The sequence below is a fragment of the Bos taurus genome, chromosome X, assembly GCF_002263795.3.
Source record: "Bos taurus isolate L1 Dominette 01449 registration number 42190680 breed Hereford chromosome X, ARS-UCD2.0, whole genome shotgun sequence".
In the NCBI taxonomy this organism is placed as follows: domain Eukaryota; kingdom Metazoa; phylum Chordata; class Mammalia; order Artiodactyla; family Bovidae; genus Bos; species Bos taurus.
Genome location: NC_037357.1, coordinates 19,042,991 through 19,064,985, shown reverse-complemented (window position 1 = coordinate 19,064,985; position 21,995 = coordinate 19,042,991). Strand labels below are relative to the sequence as shown.

Sequence of the window (21,995 nt, the reverse complement as noted above, 5' to 3'; positions counted from 1 at the left end):
CTTTGCCAACAAAGGTCCATCTAGTCAAAGCTATGGTTTTTGCAGTAGTCGTGTATGGATGTGAGAGTTGGACTATAAAGAAAGCTGAGCGCTGAAGAATTGATGCTTTTGAACTGTGGTGTTGGAGGAGACTCTTCAGAGTCTCTTGGACTGGAAGGAGATCTAACCAGTCAGTCCTAAAGGAAGTCAGTCCTGAATATTCATTGACTGATGCTGATGCTGAAACTCCAATACTTTGGCCACCCAATGCAAAGAACTGACTCGTTGGAAAACACCCTGATGCTGGGAAAGATTGAAAGCGGGAGGAGAAGGGGATGACACAGGATGAGATGGTTGGATGGCATCACTGACTCAATGGCCATGAATCTGAGTAAACTCCGGGAGTTGGTGATGGACAGGGAAGCCTGGCATGCTGCAGTCCATGGGATGGCAAACAGTCGGACACGACTGAGCGATTGAACTGAATGCATATACCCAAAATCTAGAACGATGGTAACAAGGAATTTATTTTCAGGACAGCAGTGGAGAAACAGACATAGAGAACAGACTAATGGACACAGGGAGAGGGGAGAAGAGGGTGAAATGTATGGAGAGAGTAACATGGAAACTTAAATTACCATATGTAAAATAGATAGGCTAGGGGAATCTGCTGTATGTTTCAGGGAAATCAAACAGGGTCTCTGTTTGAGACCCACAACCTAGAGTAGAGGGATGGGATGGGGAGGGAGATAGGAGGGAGGTTCAAGAAGTAGGGGACATATATATACCTATGGCTGATTCATTTTGAGGTTTGACAGAAAACAACAAAATTCTGTAAAGCAATTATCTTTTAATTAAAAAATAAATAGAAAAAAAAGATGCACTATGCTCTTAACCATCAGGGAAATGCAAATCAAAATGATAATGTGATATCACATCACACTTGTTAGAATGGCCATTATGAAAAAGAAGAGCTGTAACAAGTATTGACAATAATGTGAAGAAATATGAATCTTCCTACACCTCTGGTGGAAATGTAATTGGTGCAGCCACTATGGAAAACAATATGGATGTTCCTCAGAAACAAACAAACAAAAAAATACAGCTACCATATGATCTAGCAATTCCACTCCTGGGTACGTATCACAAAAGAAAAAGAAAAATGCTAGCTTGAAAAGATACATGCAAGCCCTTTCCCAAGTGTTTTGGAGGAGACAAACTCAGCTGGCAGAAGCATTTGTAAAATGCTTATGTTTTTCAGTAAGATATGTATGTTGAAAAAGCTCCCACTTGTAGATGTTATTATTTGTGATGACTACAAGCATGATTGATGAACATATGGCTCTGGGTGTGCATCACACCAGGTACCGAGTGGGACTCTGGGCTCCGTAATCTGGGCATTGATGAGAGGTAGTGGGTGGCAGGGGGAGGGGTCTCCAGGCCGGAATTGAAGTTCTCCCCTGGTTAAGGTAAGAAAGGTGGTAGGTAATCTGACACCTTTCTATGTGAAGTGATCCTTTTGCCTACTACATGAGACCCACAATACATGTTCAGATAATGTGGGGGTGTTGGGCAGTTCCTGGTAGAGTGAGGCAAAGTTAGGGTGACCAGCACGGTTCTGCAGAACATCAGTGCAGAAGTCACAGGGAACAAAACCGGAACCAGTGAGCATGCAGTTCTGTCTGGGTAAGATGGTAATTGATGTGAATGGTAAGTCTCATAAGGATGTACCCTCTCCCCACTGCAGCCACTGTAATAGCCCCCATACAGATCTTATGATGTCACCAAACTGATGTTGCTCCTACTTGGAATGTTTCCCTTGACGCCGGAGCAAAGAGGAGGCCCATATAATTGCTCTTAGGCACTAAAAAGGCATTCCAACAGGGGTCTTCACCTAGTCCCCAATTCAGCCCCTCTTCTGGTAAGCTTTCACTAGTGGTAAAGAACCCATCTGCCAATGCAGGAGATGTAAGAGACACGGGTTCCATCCCTGGGTCAAGAAGATCCACTGGAAGAGGACATGGTAACCCACTCCAGTATTCTTCCGTCCACCTATAAAGTTGTTTGCTGCTCAGGATCTCATCTTGATTCCTTGGGTGACTCAAAGTTGAAGTGTTTAGAGGAAAGAAAATCCTTTTTACACAGATTTTACATAGTTTCTCTTTTTTACTTACTGTTTCAAACATATTAGACAAAACATAAGTATGGAAGGGATCTGGGCTTTATGGATTTAAATTATAAGTAAACTATAAACCTTTAATTATGCAGAGTTTTATAATGGAAAAACGTTTTTAAAACGGGTCAATGTATGCTTAAACCACTAATCATATTAATAATATGTAATGAAATTTAAGTGAATTACAACCTGTCTTCCTGGAGTCTCTAGTCATTTAAACTTTTTCTTTTCTTTTCTTTGAAGCATATAAGCCATAATAGGTTATAAGGAAAACTGAAGAGATCATTATACTTATTTCCATATTCATTCTAAATGGCTAACTGTATAATCTAATTTCTAGTGAAGACAATTATAAGGAATAACTTTGAGCAGATTAATATTAAAGTTCACATGGTTTACAAATCTCACTATTTAAAAAAGAGGAAAAAGAAAATGCCTTTATCTGACCATCCTCACTGGTGAGTGACCCAGCTGAAAGGTAAGCCTGGAATTATCCAGAAGCAACAATGCTCTGACTTTTCTTCCATTGTCATAAAACATTCGGTTGAAAATGCTTGACCTCAGGAACACAGCTTTGAAAGAATCATTCTGAAAACGACTCCTTGGTGAAGCAAACATGTTTACTAGTTTTAGGATCACAGATAATGCACAGTGTCCTCTCACACTTTAGGGCAGCTTTGCTCTGCAAATAAGGATTAACCTTATCTTCTGAGTGTAATCTTAGTTTGCATGTTAAAAGGCGGACAGGCACTCCTTTTTCATTTTCCTCCTTGGCATGTAGATCTCTGGTATCCTTGCCAGAGGAGTTTCTCACACTGATTTTTCACACTAAGGTCAGTTTCATCTCCAGTGTACAACTGAGCTACACATACTTTCTTCTCTTCGATTCTTATAGATAACTTTTGTCCAAATGGCTCTGCTGCTGATAAGTCGCTTCAGTCGTATCCGACTCTGTGCGACCCCATAGACGGCGCCCAACAGGCTCCCCGATCCCTGGGATTCTCCATGCAAGAATACTGGAGTGGGTTGCAATTTCCTTCTCCAATACAGGAAAGTGAAAAGTGAAAGTGAAGTCACTCAGTCTTCTCTGACTCTTAACGACCCCATGGACTGCAGCTACCAGGCTGCTCCATCCATGGGATTTTCCAGGCAAGAGTACTGGAGTGGGGTGCCATTGCCTTCTCCCCCAAATGGCTCAATACTTAGGTAAACGATGAAAATTTGGAGACACTGACAACCTGAGATATCCGGGTTCTTAGCAAGATGCCTTCTCCAAAGAACTATGCTAAGCACTACAGGACGTGTAAGATGAAACAAGAGTCCTGTCCTTCAGGGACGCATAATACAGTAGCAAAAGCATGGGGTATGGCAACAGGAGACCTACAATTGGTCTAAAATCTGCCGCCTGTAATCCAACGTGACTCGGCAGACGCCCCGTCCTGTATCTGAATTTCTTTATACGTCAAAGAGAAATGTAAACGGAAGGGACACCACGAGGTTCAAACCTACCTAACAAGAATAACGGAGAAGGCCATGGCACCCCACTCCAGTACTCTTGCCTGGAAAATCCCATGGACGGAGGAGCCTGGAAGGCTGCAGTCCGTGGGGTCGCTGAGGGTCGGACACGACTGAGCGACTTCACTTTCACTTTTCACTTGCATGCGTTGGAGAAGAAAATGGCAACCCACTCCAGTGCTCTAGCCTGGAGACTTCCAGGGACCGGGGGAGCCTGGTGGGCTGCTGTCCATGGGGTCACACACAGTCGGACACGACTCAAGCGACTGGGCGGCGGCAGGAGCAGCAGCAACAAGAATAAACAATAATAGTTGGGAAGCACGTGCCTGCAAACCAGAAAAGGATTTTAAAAATATCAGGGACTGCTGCTCCTGATCCAGCGAGGGGTCTGGCCAGGAGGACCAAAAGCCTCTTAACTCGAGTCCCCGGGACAATCCTAGTGATGACTTTCGGAGATAGGGGTCCTAGCCAGGCGAACTGCGCGGTAGAAAAGGCCACCGGCTGTTGGAACGCGATTCGGCAGTAATCTGGACGCAAGACACGCAGCAAGTCGGGGCGGGGGGGGGGGGTGGCCCGAGATCTCGGACGCTCGCAGGAGACAACCTACTTCGCGGCGCCGCTAGGACTCCCGTGAGCCCGAGACTCCGTGACCTGAACTGTCCTTTATTTGTGCAGCCGGGGCTGACCCCAGGATGGGGCGGACCTGCGGGAGGCTTCCTGACTCGCGTGTGCACGCCTACGCAGGTTTGGGGGGGAGGGGGTGGAGGGGCTGGTGTGTGTGTGTGGGGGGGAGTTGGTGATGGGCGTGGCTATCACGCAGCCACAGGAAGCCATCCTTTCTTTTCCGGTGGGCGCCCGGCCCACAGCACGAGACCCCAGAATGGCGAGCCGGGGTACCGTCTCGAGGCGCTAGAGGGGTCACGCCGGGGACTGAAACCCAAGGTCCGCGCGCGCCCGGCGCCTCGCGCCTTCCCGGCACCGCCCCCGGGGGCGCGTGAACCCGGACCTGCCTGCCTCCCCGCGACGGCGTGAGGTGTGGTGACTTCATAGCCCAGGAAGAGGGAATTGGCGTCCACGGAAGCCAGAGCTGGGTGGAGGTAATCGAGAAGCTGATTTTTCTTGGGGGTTTGGTCAGGAGAGCCTCGAGAAATCACGAGCCATACCCTTAGAGATACCTCACGAGCCAGCGGGGGTGGGGGGAAGGGCGGAAGTTAGCCGGGGCGGGCGGCCTTCTCGATGTCGCTGTGGCTTCTTTGCCGGGCGGCGGGTGGGTCTGAGACCCGGCGACACCTGTTCTCGAGGAGGCCGGTACTCAGGCAGGCACCTGCAGTCATATCTAACCTCCAGAAGCAAACTCTTGTACACCGTGTGGAAACAAAACCCAGGGTTGCTGCTGAAGTAGACTCCGGGGGCTGCTGGTGTGTGGAGAGCTTTTGGTACTTTGGACCCAGAAGGTGTAGGTGAGCCTTAGGGCGGAAAGGCCTACCAGTGCACCCAGCGAAACTTGCCCGTTTCTGCTGGCTTATGCGCATATTACTGGTGAATTTGAAAGTCGCGCAGTTGTGTCCAACTCTTTTGCGCATACAGTCCATGGAATTCTCCAGGCCAGAACACTGGAGTGGGTAGCGTTTCCCGTCTCCAGGGGATCTTCCCAACCCAGGGGTCGAACCTAGGTCTCCCACATTGTGGGCGGATTCTTTACCACCTGAGCCACAAGGGGGAAGTCCCCAGAATACTGGAGTGGGTAGCCTATTCCTTCTCCAGTAGATCTTCCCGGCCTAGGAATCGACCTGGGGTCTCCTGCGTTGCGTTGCAGGCGGATTCTTTACTAAAACTGAGCTAGCAGGGAAGCTCCGAGAAAGAGGTCATTTCAGCCTCCGAGACATTAGTTTTTGTGACAGAGAAATGCAGGCAGTGTCCCTGTACCTCTCGAGCCATTTCTTTGAACACCTGTGGCTTCCTTGAAAGAGCCTTGTTGTTGTTTCTCTTGGGTCACCTCTGAGAAAATCAGACTCTCAAGGCCATTGTCAGCCTTCCTTAAAAATCTCTTATGACCCTGAGGAAATGTCAAGTCAAGACAAGGGTTACCTTTTGTAGGACCTTTCTTGTTTCCGAAGAACCTTAATCGTCCCTGTTTCTCCGTTTGTTTGTGTGTTTTTGTTTTTAAGAGTGTGATGTTTGGATATCTTGGAAACAAAGCCAGCTGTCAGTTTTTCTAGTAAAGTGAGCAGAAAATTTCATACACAGGTAGAAAGGGGCTGCTGCTGCTGCTAAGTCGCTTCAGTGGTGTCCGACTCTGTGGGACCCCATGGACGGCAGCCCACCAGGCTCCCCCCTCCCTGGGATTCTCCAGGCAAGAGTACTGGAGTGGGGTGCCACTGCCTTCTCCGCCAAATGGCTCAATACTTAAGTAAACGATGAAAATTTGGAGAAACTGACAACCTGAAATATCCGGGTTCTTAGCAAGATGCCTTCTCCAAAGAACTATGCTAAGCACTACAGGACGTGTAAGATGAAACAAGAGTCCTGTCCTTCAGGGACGCATAATACAGTAGCAAAAGCATGGGGTATGACAACAGGAGACCTACAATTGGTCTAAAATCTGCCACCTGTAATCCACGTGACTCTGCGGACGCCCCGTCCTGTATCTGAATTTCTTTATACGTCAAAGAGAAATGTAAACGGAAGGGACACCACGAGGTTCAAACCTACCTAACAAGAATAACGGAGAAGGCCATGGCACCCCACTCCAGTACTCTTGCCTGGAAAATCCCATGGACGGAGGAGCCTGGAGGGCTGCAGTCCGTGGGGTCGCTGAGGTCGGACACGACTGAGCGACTTCACTTTCACTTTTCACTTGCATGCGTTGGAGAAGAAAATGGCAACCCACTCCAGTGTTCTAGCCTGGAGACTCCCAGGGACCGGGGGAGCCTGGTGGGCTGCCGTCCATGGGGTCACACACAGTCGGACACGACTCAAGCGACTGGGCGGCGGCGGCAGCAGCAGCAGCAGCAGCAGCAACAAGAATAAACAGTAATAGTTGGGAAGCACGTGCCTGCAAACCAGAAAAGGATTTTAAAAATATCAGGGACTGCTGCTCCTGATCCAGCGAGGGGTCTGGCCAGGAGGACCAAAAGCCTCTTAACTCGAGTCCCCGGGACAATCCTAGTGATGACTTTCGGAGATAGGGGTCCTAGCCAGGCGAACTAAGGCCACCGGCTGTTGGAACGGGATTCGGCAGTAATCTGGACGCAAGACACGCGGCAAGTCGGCGCGGGGGGGGGGGGGGGTGGTCCGAGATTTCGGACGCTCGCAGGAGACAATCTACTTCGAGGCGCGGCTAGGACTCCCGTGAGCCCGAGACTCGGTGACCTGAACTATCCTTTTCTTCTGCATCCGGGGCTGACCCCAGGATGGGGCGGACCTGCGGGAGGCTTCCTGTCTCCCGTGTGCGCGCCTACGCAGGTTTGGGGGGGCGGGTAGTGGTGATAGGCGTGGCTATCACGCAGCCACCGGAAGCCATCCTTTCTTTTCCAGTGGGCGCCCGGCCCACAGCACGAGACCCCAGAATGGCGAGCCGGGGTAGGGTCTCGAGGCGCTCGAGGGGTCACGCCGGGGACTCAACTCCCAAGGTCCGTGCGCGCCCGGCGCCTCGCGCCTTCCCGGCACCGCCCCCGGGGGCGCGTGAACCCGGACCTGCCTGCCTCCCCGCGACGGCATGAGGTGTGGTGACTTCATAGCCGAGCCCAGGAAGAAGGAATTGGCGTCCACGGAAGCCAGAGCTGGGTGGAGGTAATCGAGAAGCTGATTTTCCTTGGGGGTTTGGTCAGGAGAGCGCCGAGAAATCACGAGCCATACCCTTAGAGATACCTCACGAGCCAGCGGGGGTGGGGGGAAGGGCGGAAGTTAGCCGGGGCGGGCGGCCTTCTCGATGTCGCTGTGGCTTCTTTGCCGGGCGGCGGGTGGGTCTGAGACCCAGCGACACCTGTTCTTGAGGAGGCCGGTACTCAGGCAGGCACCTACAGTCATATCTAACCTCCGGAAGCAAACTCTTGTACACCGTGTGGAAACAAAACCCAGGGTTGCTGCTGAAGTAGCCTCGGAGGCTGCTGGTGTGTGGAGAGCTTTTGGTACTTTGGACCCAGAAGGTGGAGGTGGGCCATAGGGCGGAAAGGCCTACCAGTGCACCCAGCGAAACTTGCCCGTTTCTGCTGGCTTATGCGCATATTACTGGTGAATTTGGAAGTCGCGCAGTTGTGTCCAACTCTTGTCGAATGCAGTCCGTGGAATTCTCCAGGCCAGAACACTGGGGAAACTGTAGCGTTTCCCGTCTCCAGGGGATCTTCCCAACCCAGGGGTCGAACCTAGGTCTCCCACATTGTGGGCGGATTCTTTACCACCTGAGCCACAAGGGGGAAGTCCCCAGAATACTGGAGTGGGTAGCCTGTCCCTTCTCCAGCAGATCTTCCCGGCCTAGGAATCGAACTGAGGTCTCCTTCGTTGCAGGCGGAACTGAGCTAGCAGGGAAGCTCCGAGAAAGAGGTCATTTCAGCCTCCAAGGCATTAGTTTCTGCTGACAGAGAAATGCAGGCAGTGTCCCTGTACTTCTCGAGCCATTTCTTTGAACACCTGTGGCTTCCTTGAAAGAGCTTTGTTGCTGTTTCTCTTGGGTCATCTCTGAGAAAATCAGACTCTCAAGGCCATCGTCAGCCTTGCTTATAAATCCCTTATGACCCTGAGGAAATGTCAAGTCAAGACAAGGGTTACCTTTTGTAGGACCTTTCTTGTTTCCGAAGAACCTTAATCGTCCCTGTTTCTCCGTTTGTTTGTGTGTGTGTGTTTTTGTTTTTAAGAGTGTGACGTTTGGATATCTTGGAAACAAAGCCAGCTGTCAGTTTTTCTAGTAAAGTGAGCAGAGATTTTCATACACAGGTAGAAAGTGGCTTCTGCTGCTGCTGCTGCTAAGTCGCTTCAGTGGTGTCCGACTCTGTGAGACCCCATGGACGGCAGCCTACCAGGCTCCCCCCTCCCTGGCATTCTCCAGGCAAGAGTACTGGAGTTGGGTGCCTTTGCCTTCTCTCAACAAGGGGCACTGTGACATTCGTATGTGTTCCCAGGAGGTGCTAAAGAAGCAGTGTTAATGCCTTCTAATAGCTTAGTGGGGGAAACTTGCTGAAAGGAATAAGGTTACTTTTTCTCTAATTTTTTTCTGATCTGGGTGTCTCAGTTTCCCTTCAAGTATTAGTATGATGTAAAAGAGAATCTAGATGTTCCATGAAGCAAAGGAATCAGTCTGCATAAGAAGATGAAGGGACAGAGCAGTTGTCCCTCATCTCACTGAGGATAAGAAACTGGAATGATCTATTAAAATGTAGAGAAAGTCAAATACCCCCCTTTATAAAGGTGGGACAGGAAGTGCACAGATTAAGTATTGGATAACCTCAAAGCTCCTTTTAGCAAATGCATGTAAGTTTTTGCATCCCTCAACCTTAAAGAAAAAGTGATGAACTAACATTTGTCTTTCCAGAGTTGTATATTTGTTTCAAAGTTGGGTAACAGAGGAAAGGTTGAAAACATGTCCTGAGTCTTGAGCCTTCACCAGAGGCAGTTAATTTTAAAGAGGAGGCAGAACGGTTACTTTCTGTTCCTCCTCTTCTGATAACTTTCTGTTCTTCTTCTCTGATAAGTAAGTAAATGTGCGTCATGTGGCTTTCTTCTTGATGTGTACTTTTTTTCCCTCCCCTCTCTCAGTGCCCTTGGGGAGAAGATCCACTCATTGGTTTTGTACCAAAGCTGACAAGGCCTCAGTTATCAGGTGGCCCAGGAGGATGTCACAAATAGAAGAAAAGCTGTTCCCAGAGCAAATAATGATGAGCCCTGTGAAGGCGCCTGCATGCTTGTACCCACATGTGGAGGTTTTACAGGGGACTAAGAGGTCTGTGAAAGAGAGTTCCAATAAGAGTAAGAAATCCAGCCCACAGATGGGCAGTCTTCATCCTGAGAGTGCTCGCCAGCACTTCCGGAGCTTCTGTTATCATGACACGCCTGGACCGTTTGAGGCTGTCAGCCAACTGCAGGAATTATGCTCTCAGTGGCTGAGGCCAGAGATCCACTCAAAAGAGCAAATCTTGGAATTGCTGGTGCTGGAGCAGTTCCTGGACGTTCTGCCCAGTCATATCCAGAACTGGGTGCAGAAGTATCATCCACAGAACGTCAAAGAGGCTGTGGCCCTGGTAGACCGCTTTCACAGAGAATGTGGTGGAATAAGCAATGAGGTGAGCAGAAAGATTCCTTACATGTACACTGCGAAAGAGGGTGAAAGTGGGGTCAATAATTGGAGAATGAGATGGATTAAGTCACTCTTCTGTTGTTCCTTTAGAATAACTAAGTGCAATCTGAAATCACAGGCTTGCAGTGACAGCTTCCAGGTTGGGGAGTTCCTGAGAGTCTTTTCCTGGCCTTAAAAAAAGAAATGCATTTTGCCCTCTTTAGGGCCAGGGTGAATTGAAGGTGGTGGGCCTGGCCTAGCATGGCCAAGGAGACAGGACTTAGCAGCCAAGAAATAAAAGGCAAGAAAATGCTAGGAAGGGAGGAAAAAACCTCCAAATGCAGGGTTTTAAAGGTCAAAGGCAGGAGAGTGTAGCAGCCAAAGTATAAATCAAACCTTTCTGGGGAGACTGCAAAGAAAGAGAAGAAATGGAAAGAGAAAAGGGAAACAAGGATCAGAAAGAAGAAAAAAGCTAACAGTAAAATGGAGAAAATCTGAATGCTGAGGGGTGGTGCTCTCTGGGCTGGGAACACACATCTCAGGGCCAGGAGAAAAGCGTCTCCATGGCCTGCCTTCATGCTTTGCCTTGGCTTTGCTGGTGAGTGGGTAACCAGGTCTGCCCTGGGGAGATGGCAGCATACTTGTCCTTGAGAGCCCCGCCTTGAGGAGCACAAGTGTCTTATACACCTGAAGTGTATGGCGGAAAGTTGAATCCAGCTCTTCCCCCATTTTTTCCTCCACTGCATCCCCTTTGTCCATGAAATTGTTCCCTGGACGTGGGAGGATTGGAGAATCCAACTGACAGAAAACCCTCTTTTATTCATTTTCTTATTCTTTAGAGGAAACTAGAAAATAAAAGTTCACTAAATCAAGGATCCAAGTCTAGAAAACAAGAGATTGGAGGCAGTGAGAGAACAGGCAGCCTACCCCTACCCTGCTCTTGGCCTGAGCTGTGGCTGTCCAAGGAGGTGTGGAGGCAAGCAAGTCATAGCTTCTCTCATTTTAATCTGATTTTCCCAGATCATGTGTACAGTTCCTTGTGAGAAAATCATGGCGCAATATCTCTTCATTTTTAAAAATTTCTTTACACACTCCCCAAACCTGGACTCTACTCTTGTTTGTTCTTCCATCACCACCCCAAAACCAAAAGCTCTTTTCTAATGAGGATGGGGGTTATTTTTAGGTCACAACCCACCAACTGGGAAATGACACAGCGCTCTTGGGAGGAACAGCAGTGGCCCCAGGCTTTAAGTGGAAGCCAGCAGAGCCCCAACCAATGGGTGTGTTCCAGGAAGAATGTTCGAATATATACCAGGTACTGCAGGAGCCGCGCTGGAATACTCACAAAGAAAGCCAGCCTGTGGATAAAGGAGGTGAGGAGTTTCATCATAATTATCTTCTCCTGGGAGCTGTGATAGTAATTGGTTCAGGGAGCATTGCATGGGAATTTTCCAGGTGCCCAGTCATGCTTTCAGTTAGGATGACTGTCTAGTGGGAGTACAGTAGGTCCGTGGTGGGTGAAGGTGAAGGCCATTCTGGGGTACAGAAGCATCCAAACCACAGAACCCTGGTATTCACAATGTGGACCTTTCTCTACAGAAATTTGAGAGGGGAGAAGAAGGTAGAGCAGGGACAAGGCAGGGGGGTCATCTCACCATTAGAAGTTAGAGGAGAAATTGGGATCAGAAATGGGCTGTCAGTGGCAGAATGGGAAGAGAATTGTACACCAGGAAAAAAGTGATAAAAGAAATCTCCCATGTTTCCCACCAAGGTTTTAATTTTCAAACACCTCTAATGCTTGCCTAGCTCAGTGAACATTTTCTTTAATGAGAGGAAAAGCAGTGGATTTCCTTTCATTTAATGAAAACTGGGAACCAGTTCTATGGAGTGGTGGCTTTTTGGTTCTAATTTATGAGAAGGCCACTTGTGGTGCACATGTGTGAGCTCACGTGTGCACACACATACGTGAAGGTGAGCTGTCTTTACTGAAGGAGTCCTAAACTGTAGAAGTTGGTTTGGGGTATTCATAAACAGAAAATATTTTTTTTTCTGGCTCCTTCCCCACAGCTGTGCCTGCTGAAGAGAGTCCAACCTTTTCTGAGGAGAAAAGCACCCCAAGCTGGAAGTTGACATCTAAGCTCACCTTGCCTAAGTCCCAGGTGAGCTGTACTTTACAAGCGTTTTCAGGCAGCCTGAATGTGGCCTTGTCTGCTTTTCTCTGCTGCCCATGATCCTGCCTTACACAGCAGATGCTCTGAGGCACATTAGCCCTGGGTGTTCCCTAGGCAACTAGGATTGGCGCTGTGGGATTGGGCACCTCCCAAGCCGTGTACTGATCTCTTGGGCACCTTTCCTGTCATCTCACTCCTTTTCCCTTGAATCTTCTCTTAACTTTTTTGGTAACTGGCCTCCCATGTAATTCAGAAATGAGTGATAGGACGGCTTCTGTTGTAGCGAGTACTGAACTACAACTTACTCTCTTCTCTAGAGTCCATTGACATTTGAAGATGTGGCCTTGTATTTTTCCGAGGAAGAATGGAAAATAATGACCCCTGATGAGAAGACCCTCTACCTTGATGTAATGCAGGAACTCTATGAGGATGTCGCCTCTGTAGGTAAAGAGTCTTCCTTTCCTTTGTACAGCAATTGAGCAATCTGTTACATCCTCACTTCATGGAAAATGCACACCTGTGAGAGTGTCCCAGTGTCCCAGCAGTGGGTTGGTTCTCAGCTTGATGGTGTGAGGGGAGAGGGAAGGCAGATCCAGATCACCTGGCGAGCTTTTTACAAATACACCTCTTTCTCCTAAGTAGACTGCTTGATCTATCATACTCTTGCCCTACCCTGCAAGCCCACTCTTGCCAGATCTTTTCCATGTCAGTAGAAAGCACAGTTTACCCAGTTGTTCAGGCCCCAAAACTCTCAGTTATCCTTTTTTCCAGTCCTTTTGTTATCCCCTACCCCCCAGCCAATCAGGGAGCAAGTACTCTTAACTCTGTCTTCAAAATAGGTCCTGAATACAACCATGTCTCAACCTCTTCTGCTCTTACCATCCTGGTCTCCGCCGCCTCATCTCTAACCAGGTCTGCTGGAATACCACAGGACTCCTGTCCCACGACGTTTCCATGTGTCCTTAGGGTTAGTTCCTAGCTTCCTCATTGCACATCCAGCCACAGCCACGGTAGAATATAAAGAAGATACTGAGTTTAAGATTCTGCCCATTTAAATGTTTGGAGTAAACAAAAGTATAGAGAGTTATTTGCTTTTTCTGAAAATAGTCTGGAATTTAGATGGCAGTCCATGACCTCCAAGTTTTATTCTCAGAGCGTTATCATTGCACCCTAAACTTAAAGTGATCTGTTTAGCACAAGGGCAAGAACCATAGACCCAACGTCCCTAAGAGTTCGACGACATTCTTGGAGAGTCTCTTTGAGGTAAACGTACATATAGGAAGAGGAGAAAATTCCTTAATAGGAGCCTTTATAAGGGCTTAACAATTTTAAGATTTTGTTCCTCTATATTTTTAAAAATTAACCTCTTTATTGACTGACTTGTAGATTCACATGCATATTTAAAATGTAATTCAAAGAACCCATATACGCTTTACCCATTTTCCTCAGTGATAACTTTTGCAAACGTACATGACGTCACAACCAGGATAATAAAATGGGTACAGTCCACTGACCGTATTCATACTTTCATTTTCCTTGTATTCATTGGTGGGTGTGTATGTATTTAGTTATATAAGATTTGATCACGTGGAGGTTTGTATATTCACCACCCCAATGCAGATCCATTACCACAAGGATCCTTCCTGTTGCCCTTTTATCAATACAACAACACACCCTTCCCTCCCACACCCTACCTCGTCACCAACCTGTGCCAACCACTGATCTGCTTACAGTTTTTAAAAATTTTGTCATTTCAAAAATACAGCTTTGGGAGATTAACTTTTCTCCTTCACAATAATTCCCTGGAAATTCATCTAAGTTATTGTGTGTATCAGTAGTTCATTCATTTTTACTGCTGAGAAGTGTTCTGTAATATTGATAAACCATTGAAAGATATTTTTGCTGTCTTCAGTCTGGGGCTATTGTGAATAAAGCTGCCATGAACATTCCTGTACAGAATTTTGTGTAGAGATGGTAAGTTTGCGTTTCTCTGGGATAGAGAGTGAAAGAGTGAAATTGCCGTTTCGTATGGTAATTAGATGTTGAATGCTAAACTGGTTTTCAGAGTGGCTGCATCATTTGACCTTCCTAGCCAGCAATGGATGTGATCCTTTCTCCACATTCTTGCCATTGTTTAATAGTATTACCACTTAAAAATTTTTTGGCTTTCTGTTAAGTATGTAATGTTATCTCATTGTGGCTTGGACTTGCATTTCGCTAATAGCTGATGATGATGTAGTTTTTCATGTGCTTATTTGCCATCTTTATATTATCTTCAGTGAAACGGCCTTTGCCATGGTTTTCATTTGGTTGTTTTTTAAGTGTTGAATTTTGAGAGTTCTTGTATAGATTGTAGTGCTTTCTAGCGTATATGGTTTGCAAGTAGTTTCCCCAAGTCTGTATATTTTTCCTTTTATCCTCTTCCCATGGGTTTCCACAGAGTAAGTTTTTTATTTTGATGCCCAGTTTTTCACTTTTCTTTTTACCGGTTGTATCTTTGCTATCAGGGCTAGCCATAGATCCCTAAAATTTTCTATGTTTTTCCTAAAAGTTTTTTAAGTTTGCATTTAAGTCTGTGATTCATATTGAGTAGATTCTATATAAGATACGAAATTTAGATTGAAGCTCATTTGTGTTTTTGCCTGTGTAGGTCCAGTTGCTTCAGCCTTGTTTATTGAAAAGGCTGGCCTTCCTCCATTGAATTGCTTTTGCACTTTGGTCAAAATCAGTTGGGCATACTTGTGTATCTGTTTTGTTCCATCGAGTTATGTGTGAGTCTTTCTTCCCACTTTATTTTGTCAAGATCAATTTTATTTTAAGCTATGCTAGGGCCTGTCCCTTTCCATGTAAAGTTTAGAATACGCTTATCTATAAGAAACTTTTTTGGAATTTTGCTAGAAATAACATTAAACTATATGTGAATTTGAGGAGGAATGATCTCTTTACTGTGTTGATTTTTCCAAACAATGAACACAGTATGTTTTGCAAGTTTTCTTTGATTTCTTTCATCATTTAAAAAATGTTCTCTACTTATCTATTTTGGCTACACTGGGTCTTTACTGTGGTGTGCAGCCTCCCTAGTTAGAGCTCGAGGGCTCTCTCTAGTTGCAGGGTGCTAGCTTCATTGCCCTGGGGCATGTGGGATTTTAGTTCCCCAACCAGGGATCAGACCTGAGTCCCCTGCATTGGAAGGTGGATTCTTAACCACTGGACCACCAGGGAAGTCCCATCACCAACTTTCTGATAGAGAAAAAAATTTATTTTATCTATGTTTGTGTTAGAGTATAGTTATTCATCTACTTTTTATAATTTTCAGTGTGCAGATCCTCTACATGTTTGCCAAGTATATGCAGGAGCATTTAATTTTCATTGGCATAACTGTAAATGGTATTATTTTAAATTTTTGTTAAAACAAATGTTCAGTGTTTTTATATAGGTCTGCCTCTAATTTTATGTTTTCTTCTTTTATCCTGTGACCCTACTGAACTTGCTTATGAGTTCTAGGAAGGCGTTTTTTGGTAAATTTCTTGGGGTTTTTATACATAGTCACATGATCTACAGTGCTTTTTATTTCTTTATTTATTTGTTGCCTTGTTGCAGTAGGTCCAACTTCTGGTACAATGTTGAATATGAATGGTGAGAGCAAACATCCTTGCCTTCTTCTCAGTTTTATCATGGAAACGTTATGTCTTTCACTTTTACATGTGATGTTCGTGCAGGGTTTTTATTGATACTTTATCAGGTTGATAATAATTCCTAACTTTCCTAGGGTTTTATTTATTTATTTTTGGCTATGCTGGGTCTTCATTGCAGCACTCGGGATCTCTTTAGTTGAAGTGTGTGAACACTTAGTTGTGGCATACAAATTCTTCGTTGCGTCCTTTCGGTATCTAGTTCCCTGACCAGGAATTGAACCTGGGCCGCTTGTATTGGGAATGTGGAGTCTTAGCCACTGGTCCACCAGGGACGTCTCTCTTGAGTTTTTTTATCGTTAATGGATGTAGGGTTTGTCAAATACTTTTCTGTGTCAGTCAATGGGATTATGATCTTTCAAAGCTTGTTGATATATGGTGGGTTATGTTGGTTGATTTCAAATATGGAAATCCTACTTGATCACGGTATATAATGCTTACATACTGTTACATTCAGCTTGCCAATATTTTGTTGAGGATTTTCGTGTTGAAGTTCATGGGAGATGTTAGTCTGTAGTTTTCCTTCTGAGTACTGTCTTTGTGTGATTTTGTTATCAGGGTAATTACTGGCCTTATGAAATGATTTGGGTAATAGTTCTTGTTTTCTGGAAGAGATGATATAAAAGTGGTGTTAATTGTATAGATACTTTGTAGAATGCTCCAGTAACACTATATGAATCTGGAGATGTCTGTTTTGGCAGCTTTTTAATTATGAGTTCAAGTTTTAATTTTCAGAGTGCTATTCAGATTATCTATTTCACACTGGTTGAATTCTGGTAGTTTGTAGATTTTGAGAAATTTACCCATTTCCCCCTAACTTTTAACATTTGTGAACATAAGTTGCTGATAGTATTCCCTTATTATCTCTTTAATTGCTGCAGAACGTGTAGTGATAGACCCAGTTCCTTCCTGATATGGATGGTTTGCATCTTCTTTCATTTTTGCCTAAGTTAATACAGGTTTATCAGTTCTATTAATTTTTTGAGGAGCAAGTTTTTTGTTTAATTTTTGCTGTGATCTTTATTATTCCTTCAATTTTTATTTTCCTTTTATTCTAGTTTCTTGAGGTAGAAACGTAGATTATTTATTTGAGAGCTTTCCTCTTTTCTGTTGTGTGCCTTTAGGGCTATACATTTTCCTCTGAGCATTCCTATAGCTGCATTCCACATATTTTGATTATATTATATAATTTCATTTTCATTTAAGTATGTATTTTTAAATTTCCCTTGAGACTTTCTCTTTGAATCATGGATTATTAAGAAGTATATTTCCATTTGTCCCCATATATTTAAAATTTTTCTGTTGCCTTTCTGGTTTTGATTACCAATCTGATTCCATTTTTGTCAGATTGCTTTTTCTCACTCAAGTTGTGTTTTGTGTTTTTTTTTTTTTGGTTCTAGGTGTTCTATGTGATTTGTGATCTGTTTTTTTGTATCCTGATCATTTTGTCTATTATGTTAGGAGAGTCTGAGTCCTATTTAAATATTTTAATGGGCAGTCACTCTGTTTTAGTTTAGCATGTAAGTTCTTTTCTACTTTGTGGAATATGTGTCTAGTGACAGCTTAATTTTCAGAGCCTTTATGGTATTATTTTGGTCTCCTCGATTTATGTGGTACTGCTGGGATTCCCATGTGCTCCTGCTCATGCTGCCAGAGAGTGAGGAATGAGGAAGATCTTTACTTAGGCTAGAGTGTCTCTCAGTGGGAACCTCTGACCCTTAGGGATGAAGAGGCTTCCTGGGGCCGGCTGCTAGTGGCTGGTTAGCTAGGTCCATCTTGCTAGTTCTGCATGACAAATCTGATGTCTCCGATTGGAGTTCTGATGTTGTCAGACGGTTTCCCATTTCCGATTGTGGATAGAGTTAGCCTATTGAGGCAGCCTTCTGTTGCTCAGTTGAGATTTGGAAAACACGAGATCTGGGTTGCCTACATTTTTGGATGTGGGGATGTAAGATACCTACTGTGTTACTCTTCTAGTCCTGGAGTCCCAACCCATTTTGCCTTCCTCTTACCACTTTATAGAATTCTCTGTTCATTGTATCTTGCATTCTTAAATGGATTTGTAGTTGTGCCCAGAAAGGAAGTCCAGGGGAAAATGGGTCTGTGCCATTTTGTCCAGATTGGACCAAAAATCCCTTGTTCCTGTATTTTTAAAAAGCTGTCAGCATTGATTTTTCTTCCATGCCGACAGTTTTCTTGTTCCGGGAAACAGATGGCTGATTCTTCTGTTTATTCCAACAGGGTTAAAGCTCACAAATGACCCTGAAAATGACCCACCTGTATCTCTTCCTACATTAGAGATACAACCATCAGGATGCGAAGTATTAGGAAAGGCCACAATGAAAGATGCTGAGACAACAGTGGGCAAGGAAAATCACGGTGATACATGCAGGGTACGGAAACGACCTCGCAGTCCCGAAGCCCCAGCCCTCGCCAGCCACTTCGTGGCTGGTGACAAACTGCACTGAAACTCTCAAAACGGGCCCTTTCCATGAAACTCAAGGAAATTATCTGAGTGCAGCCAACCTGTTGTTTCACTTTAGCCGAAGGAGGGAGCAGAAGGAAGAAATTCTTCATTAGAAACATGAATGATTGACCCTGACCAAAAAGGTAGGAGACCAGAGGTTGGACTTGCGGGCTGGAGGGAGGCTGTTGCTATGGCATCTACATATCCAGCCCCTGGGGGGCTTGGGGGAGGAAGGGACCCGTGGAAGCCAGCCTGGAAAGCTGCCGAGCCGAGAGCAGGCAAGGCAGGGTGCACGCAGGCCCTCTGGACAACCTTGTCATATTTCCAACTTGGGGATGAGAGGCGACTTCCTGGGCATCTCCGAGGATCAGCCCATCACCTCGGACCATGGCCCCGGTAGTGTCACCTGAACACGGGGGAATGGAGGGAAATGGCCCTGGAGAGGCCCTGAGAAAGCCCTAGAAGAGAGCGGATGCTGGCCCCCTTGTCCTCCACCCCTCGAGAGGCAGCCTGGACGGATGGTTGTGTTCTTGGCCCAAGCCCAGGTCTGTCACTTTCTCAGCCCTTCACAAGACTTCCTCCTGGCGGGTCTGTGGGACTGCTCTCTGCCTGCTCCTGTTGTCTCTCTTGTTCCTCTCCACCCTCCAAAGCTTTGCATCAGGGGACAGGGAAGAGAGGGAAAGACATGTTCCTCCCAGCCCTGCCCCATCTCAGCCACGCTCCCTCCACCTCCTACCAGTGCCCTCCTGGTGCCACAGAATGTGCTGCTCCAGTCCTGGACAGCCTCCAGCAGCCCCTGTGTCCCAAAGGATTTGGGAAAGTGGGGGTCTCCTTAGGTGGAGGGCAGCTGTCAGGCCGGGGTGGGAGAGCAGATGGAGAAGAGGCTTGTAGGGTAGGCAACAACTGGGGAGACGGGGACATCTCTGGGTGAAGAGGCAGCTCTCAAGTCCCCATGTTTTTCTTGCAGGAACTGGTTTTATAGAAGGTGAACCGCCCCTTCTGTGGTCTTGTCCAGAGAGTCAAATCCCTGCCTGGGGCACCCCTGACCCTAGAGTTGCCTGGGGAGCACCCGAGAGAAGAGCCTGACCCCTCGAGGAGAGGCAGGGCCTTCCAGGTGGAGAGCCCGAGGGGAGGGGTGGCCTGGTGATCCAGTACTGGCATGGGGAAGGAAGGATGGAGCTAGAGACACTCTGGTGGAGCAGGTTCTCCCCACCTGCTGGGCTCTGGGAAGGGAGACATTTGCCCTTGTCACATAGATCAAAGTGGGGGAGCTGAACCTGCCTCTGGGTCTTCACTGCCTACCTGCCCCCCAGTCTCTGGGAGACCTGGCACAGTGGGATGGGGGAGGGGAGCACAGACTCCCAAGAGATCTAGAGAGAGAGAGAGGCCCGTGGCAGGGAAGGTGAGAGCAAGTCACAGGGAAGAACTGGGGGACAGTCTGAGCTGATATGGTCACAGGAGAGATGAATCCCAGAACCCCCTTGGGGAGCAAGGTCCTTACACACAAACCTCCCCACCCTAACCCAAGCCCCACGCAAGGCTTAACCAGGGGTTCCTTGGTGTCGAGTGGCACAGGCCTCTCAGTTTGGGTAGGGTGGTGGCTGGCTCCTGGGGCCGAGTGTAATAGGAGGGAAGGGATACAAGTGGGTGGCGTGGAGCTGAGACCCACGCATGACCCCATATCTCTGTCTCCAGGCTGCCCCTCCTGCTAGGATCACACAGGAGCATCTGCTCTGGATGGGCCTGCAGCGGTCCTGGCTGTGCTGCTGACTGGTGCACCAGGAGCGGCACTGAGGGGAGCTGGGAGAGGCCCTGGCCCTCACCCCCATCCCACATCCACATCTGCCCCCTCACTGATTGCTCGCGGTCCTGGTCCTCAGTTCCTGGGACTAAGAACCACAGCAGCCTGGTTGCCCCTGGGACACAGGGGCTGAGCCTCACACCATGTGCCCTTCTCAGCCACCCAGGGCCCGGCTGAAGAGCTCTGCCTGCCTCACCCCGAGGCCTGAGGCTGCACCCAGGCTACTACATGCCCCCCGCAGATTCCCACAGACGGAAGGGTGCTGATGGCTTCCTCCCTTGTGCCAAGTTGCCTGGAAACCCCTGGTCCTGGTGGCCCCTCCTCCACCCCAACTGTGTCCCTCCAGGACCATTTCCGGGAGACTGCCAGCCTTTGGACTGCATCCCTGGAGTTCTGAGAGACTGTGACATGGGCTGCAGGGGAGGAGAGGAGCGGAGGACCAGGGGCCTCCTTGGGGCTGATGCGTAAATGTGCCCTTTTCAAGTTCGGGTCTCACGCTCTGGGTGACTGGATCCCCAGCCGCAGCCTCTTCCTGGGCCAGCCTGAGAGGACCTGGGGAGGGCACTAGGGAGGGTCTTTACTTAATATGTGCGTGCCTGTGTGTGAGTGCGCATGTTGAGTGCATGTGAGTGTGGGGATGTGTGTGTGAATTTGCATGTTCATGCATGAGGGCTTGAGTGTGAGCATGGGGATGTGTGGGTGTATAAGTGTGGATGAGTGTATGGGTATGAGTGCACAGATGTGGGTGTGTGAAGGTACTGGTGTGAGAGTGTGTGTGTGGGTGTGAATATACATGTCAGTGTGCATGTGTGAATGCGTGTGTGTGAGTGTTTATGCACACATGAGTGGCTGTGCGATGCAGACGGTGCTGAGCTGTTTAGTGGGTGTGCTCTGGGGGACGGGCATCCTGTCCTCCCCAGGCTCCCAGCTCTGTTGGAGCTGCCTGGGCCCTGGGAGGCCGCTTCCTAAAGTGGAGAAAGTATGTTGGAGATTCAGGGGCCCCGGGCTTAGAGACCCATCATCACCTGCAGAGAATCCCCCCTCCCCATGGGGCTCTGGCTGGGGCTGTCCGCCCCCAAAGGTATTGGCTGTGGGAGGGGCGGGGACACGTCCTCAGCACGTGCTCCTGCCACTATTTTTCTTACCATTTTGATCTTGAGTAGTTTGCTGCTGCTGCTGCTCTCCCACCTCTTCCTCATCTCCTCACTAGGCCTCTGCTGCTCTCCTCTCTGTGTACTTTATTTGCAATCTCTTTTTCAGGCAGTGGAGGTTCTACACCATCACCGACTTGAATAAGACAGCTTTCCCTTTTCTGTGTGTGATGAACTCTCCACCAGTCAGCGCAGTCTGGTCAGAGAAATGTTCTTGTTTTCAGTGTTGTCAAATCTTGTGTCTGTATAAGTTAATAAAGAAAATTATTTTAGTTCAATAAAAAAAAAAAAAAAAAAACACAGAGGCCTCTTGTTTCTGGTGTGGTGCCCCTTGGAGGAAAGGGTCTGTTGGTGAGCTCACCCGACTCTGGTGGCCAGAAGCTGGGGGAGGGGAGCATCCTGAGGGCTATAATTGGGTGGGGTCATGGCAGGAAACCAGTGAATGTTATACTTCATATTAAGAGAACAAAGGGGTAATACATAATCATTCCAAAAGATTTAAAAAATGGATTTGGTGAAATTCAGTACCCATTCATGATTTTAAAATCTTTTAAGAACATTGAAATTGTTAGGAACTCATTCTTCTGGCAAATAGTCTATAAAAAACCTCAGTGCACATAATATTTAATGGTGAAAGAATGTTCCTAATATTGGGAACAATGCATGGTGTCTACTCTTGCCATTTCTATTCATCATTGTAGTGGAAGCTTGAGCAAATGGAATAAGCCCCCTACCCTGACAAATCCATCCGAATTGGAAAGGAAGAAATAAAGCT

The 21,995-nt window shown here is 47.1% G+C and overlaps 1 protein-coding gene across 15 annotated transcripts; it reads left to right on the top strand.

The window, feature by feature from the left end:
- Positions 1–1,628: 1,628 nt before the first annotated feature.
- On the top strand, positions 1,629–21,518 carry LOC614260 (zinc finger protein 75D). Of its 15 annotated transcripts, none has more exons than XM_024988227.2 (8): positions 1,629–4,414; positions 9,422–9,945; positions 11,122–11,311; positions 12,006–12,097; positions 12,427–12,553; positions 18,043–18,194; positions 18,345–18,411; positions 21,330–21,504. In XM_024988227.2, the coding sequence occupies exons 1-7, from the start codon at positions 4,363–4,365 to the stop codon at positions 18,387–18,389; spliced, it is 1,182 nt and encodes a 393-aa protein (XP_024843995.1). In that variant the 5' UTR covers positions 1,629–4,362; the 3' UTR covers positions 18,390–18,411; positions 21,330–21,504.
- Positions 21,519–21,995: the final 477 nt, after the last annotated feature.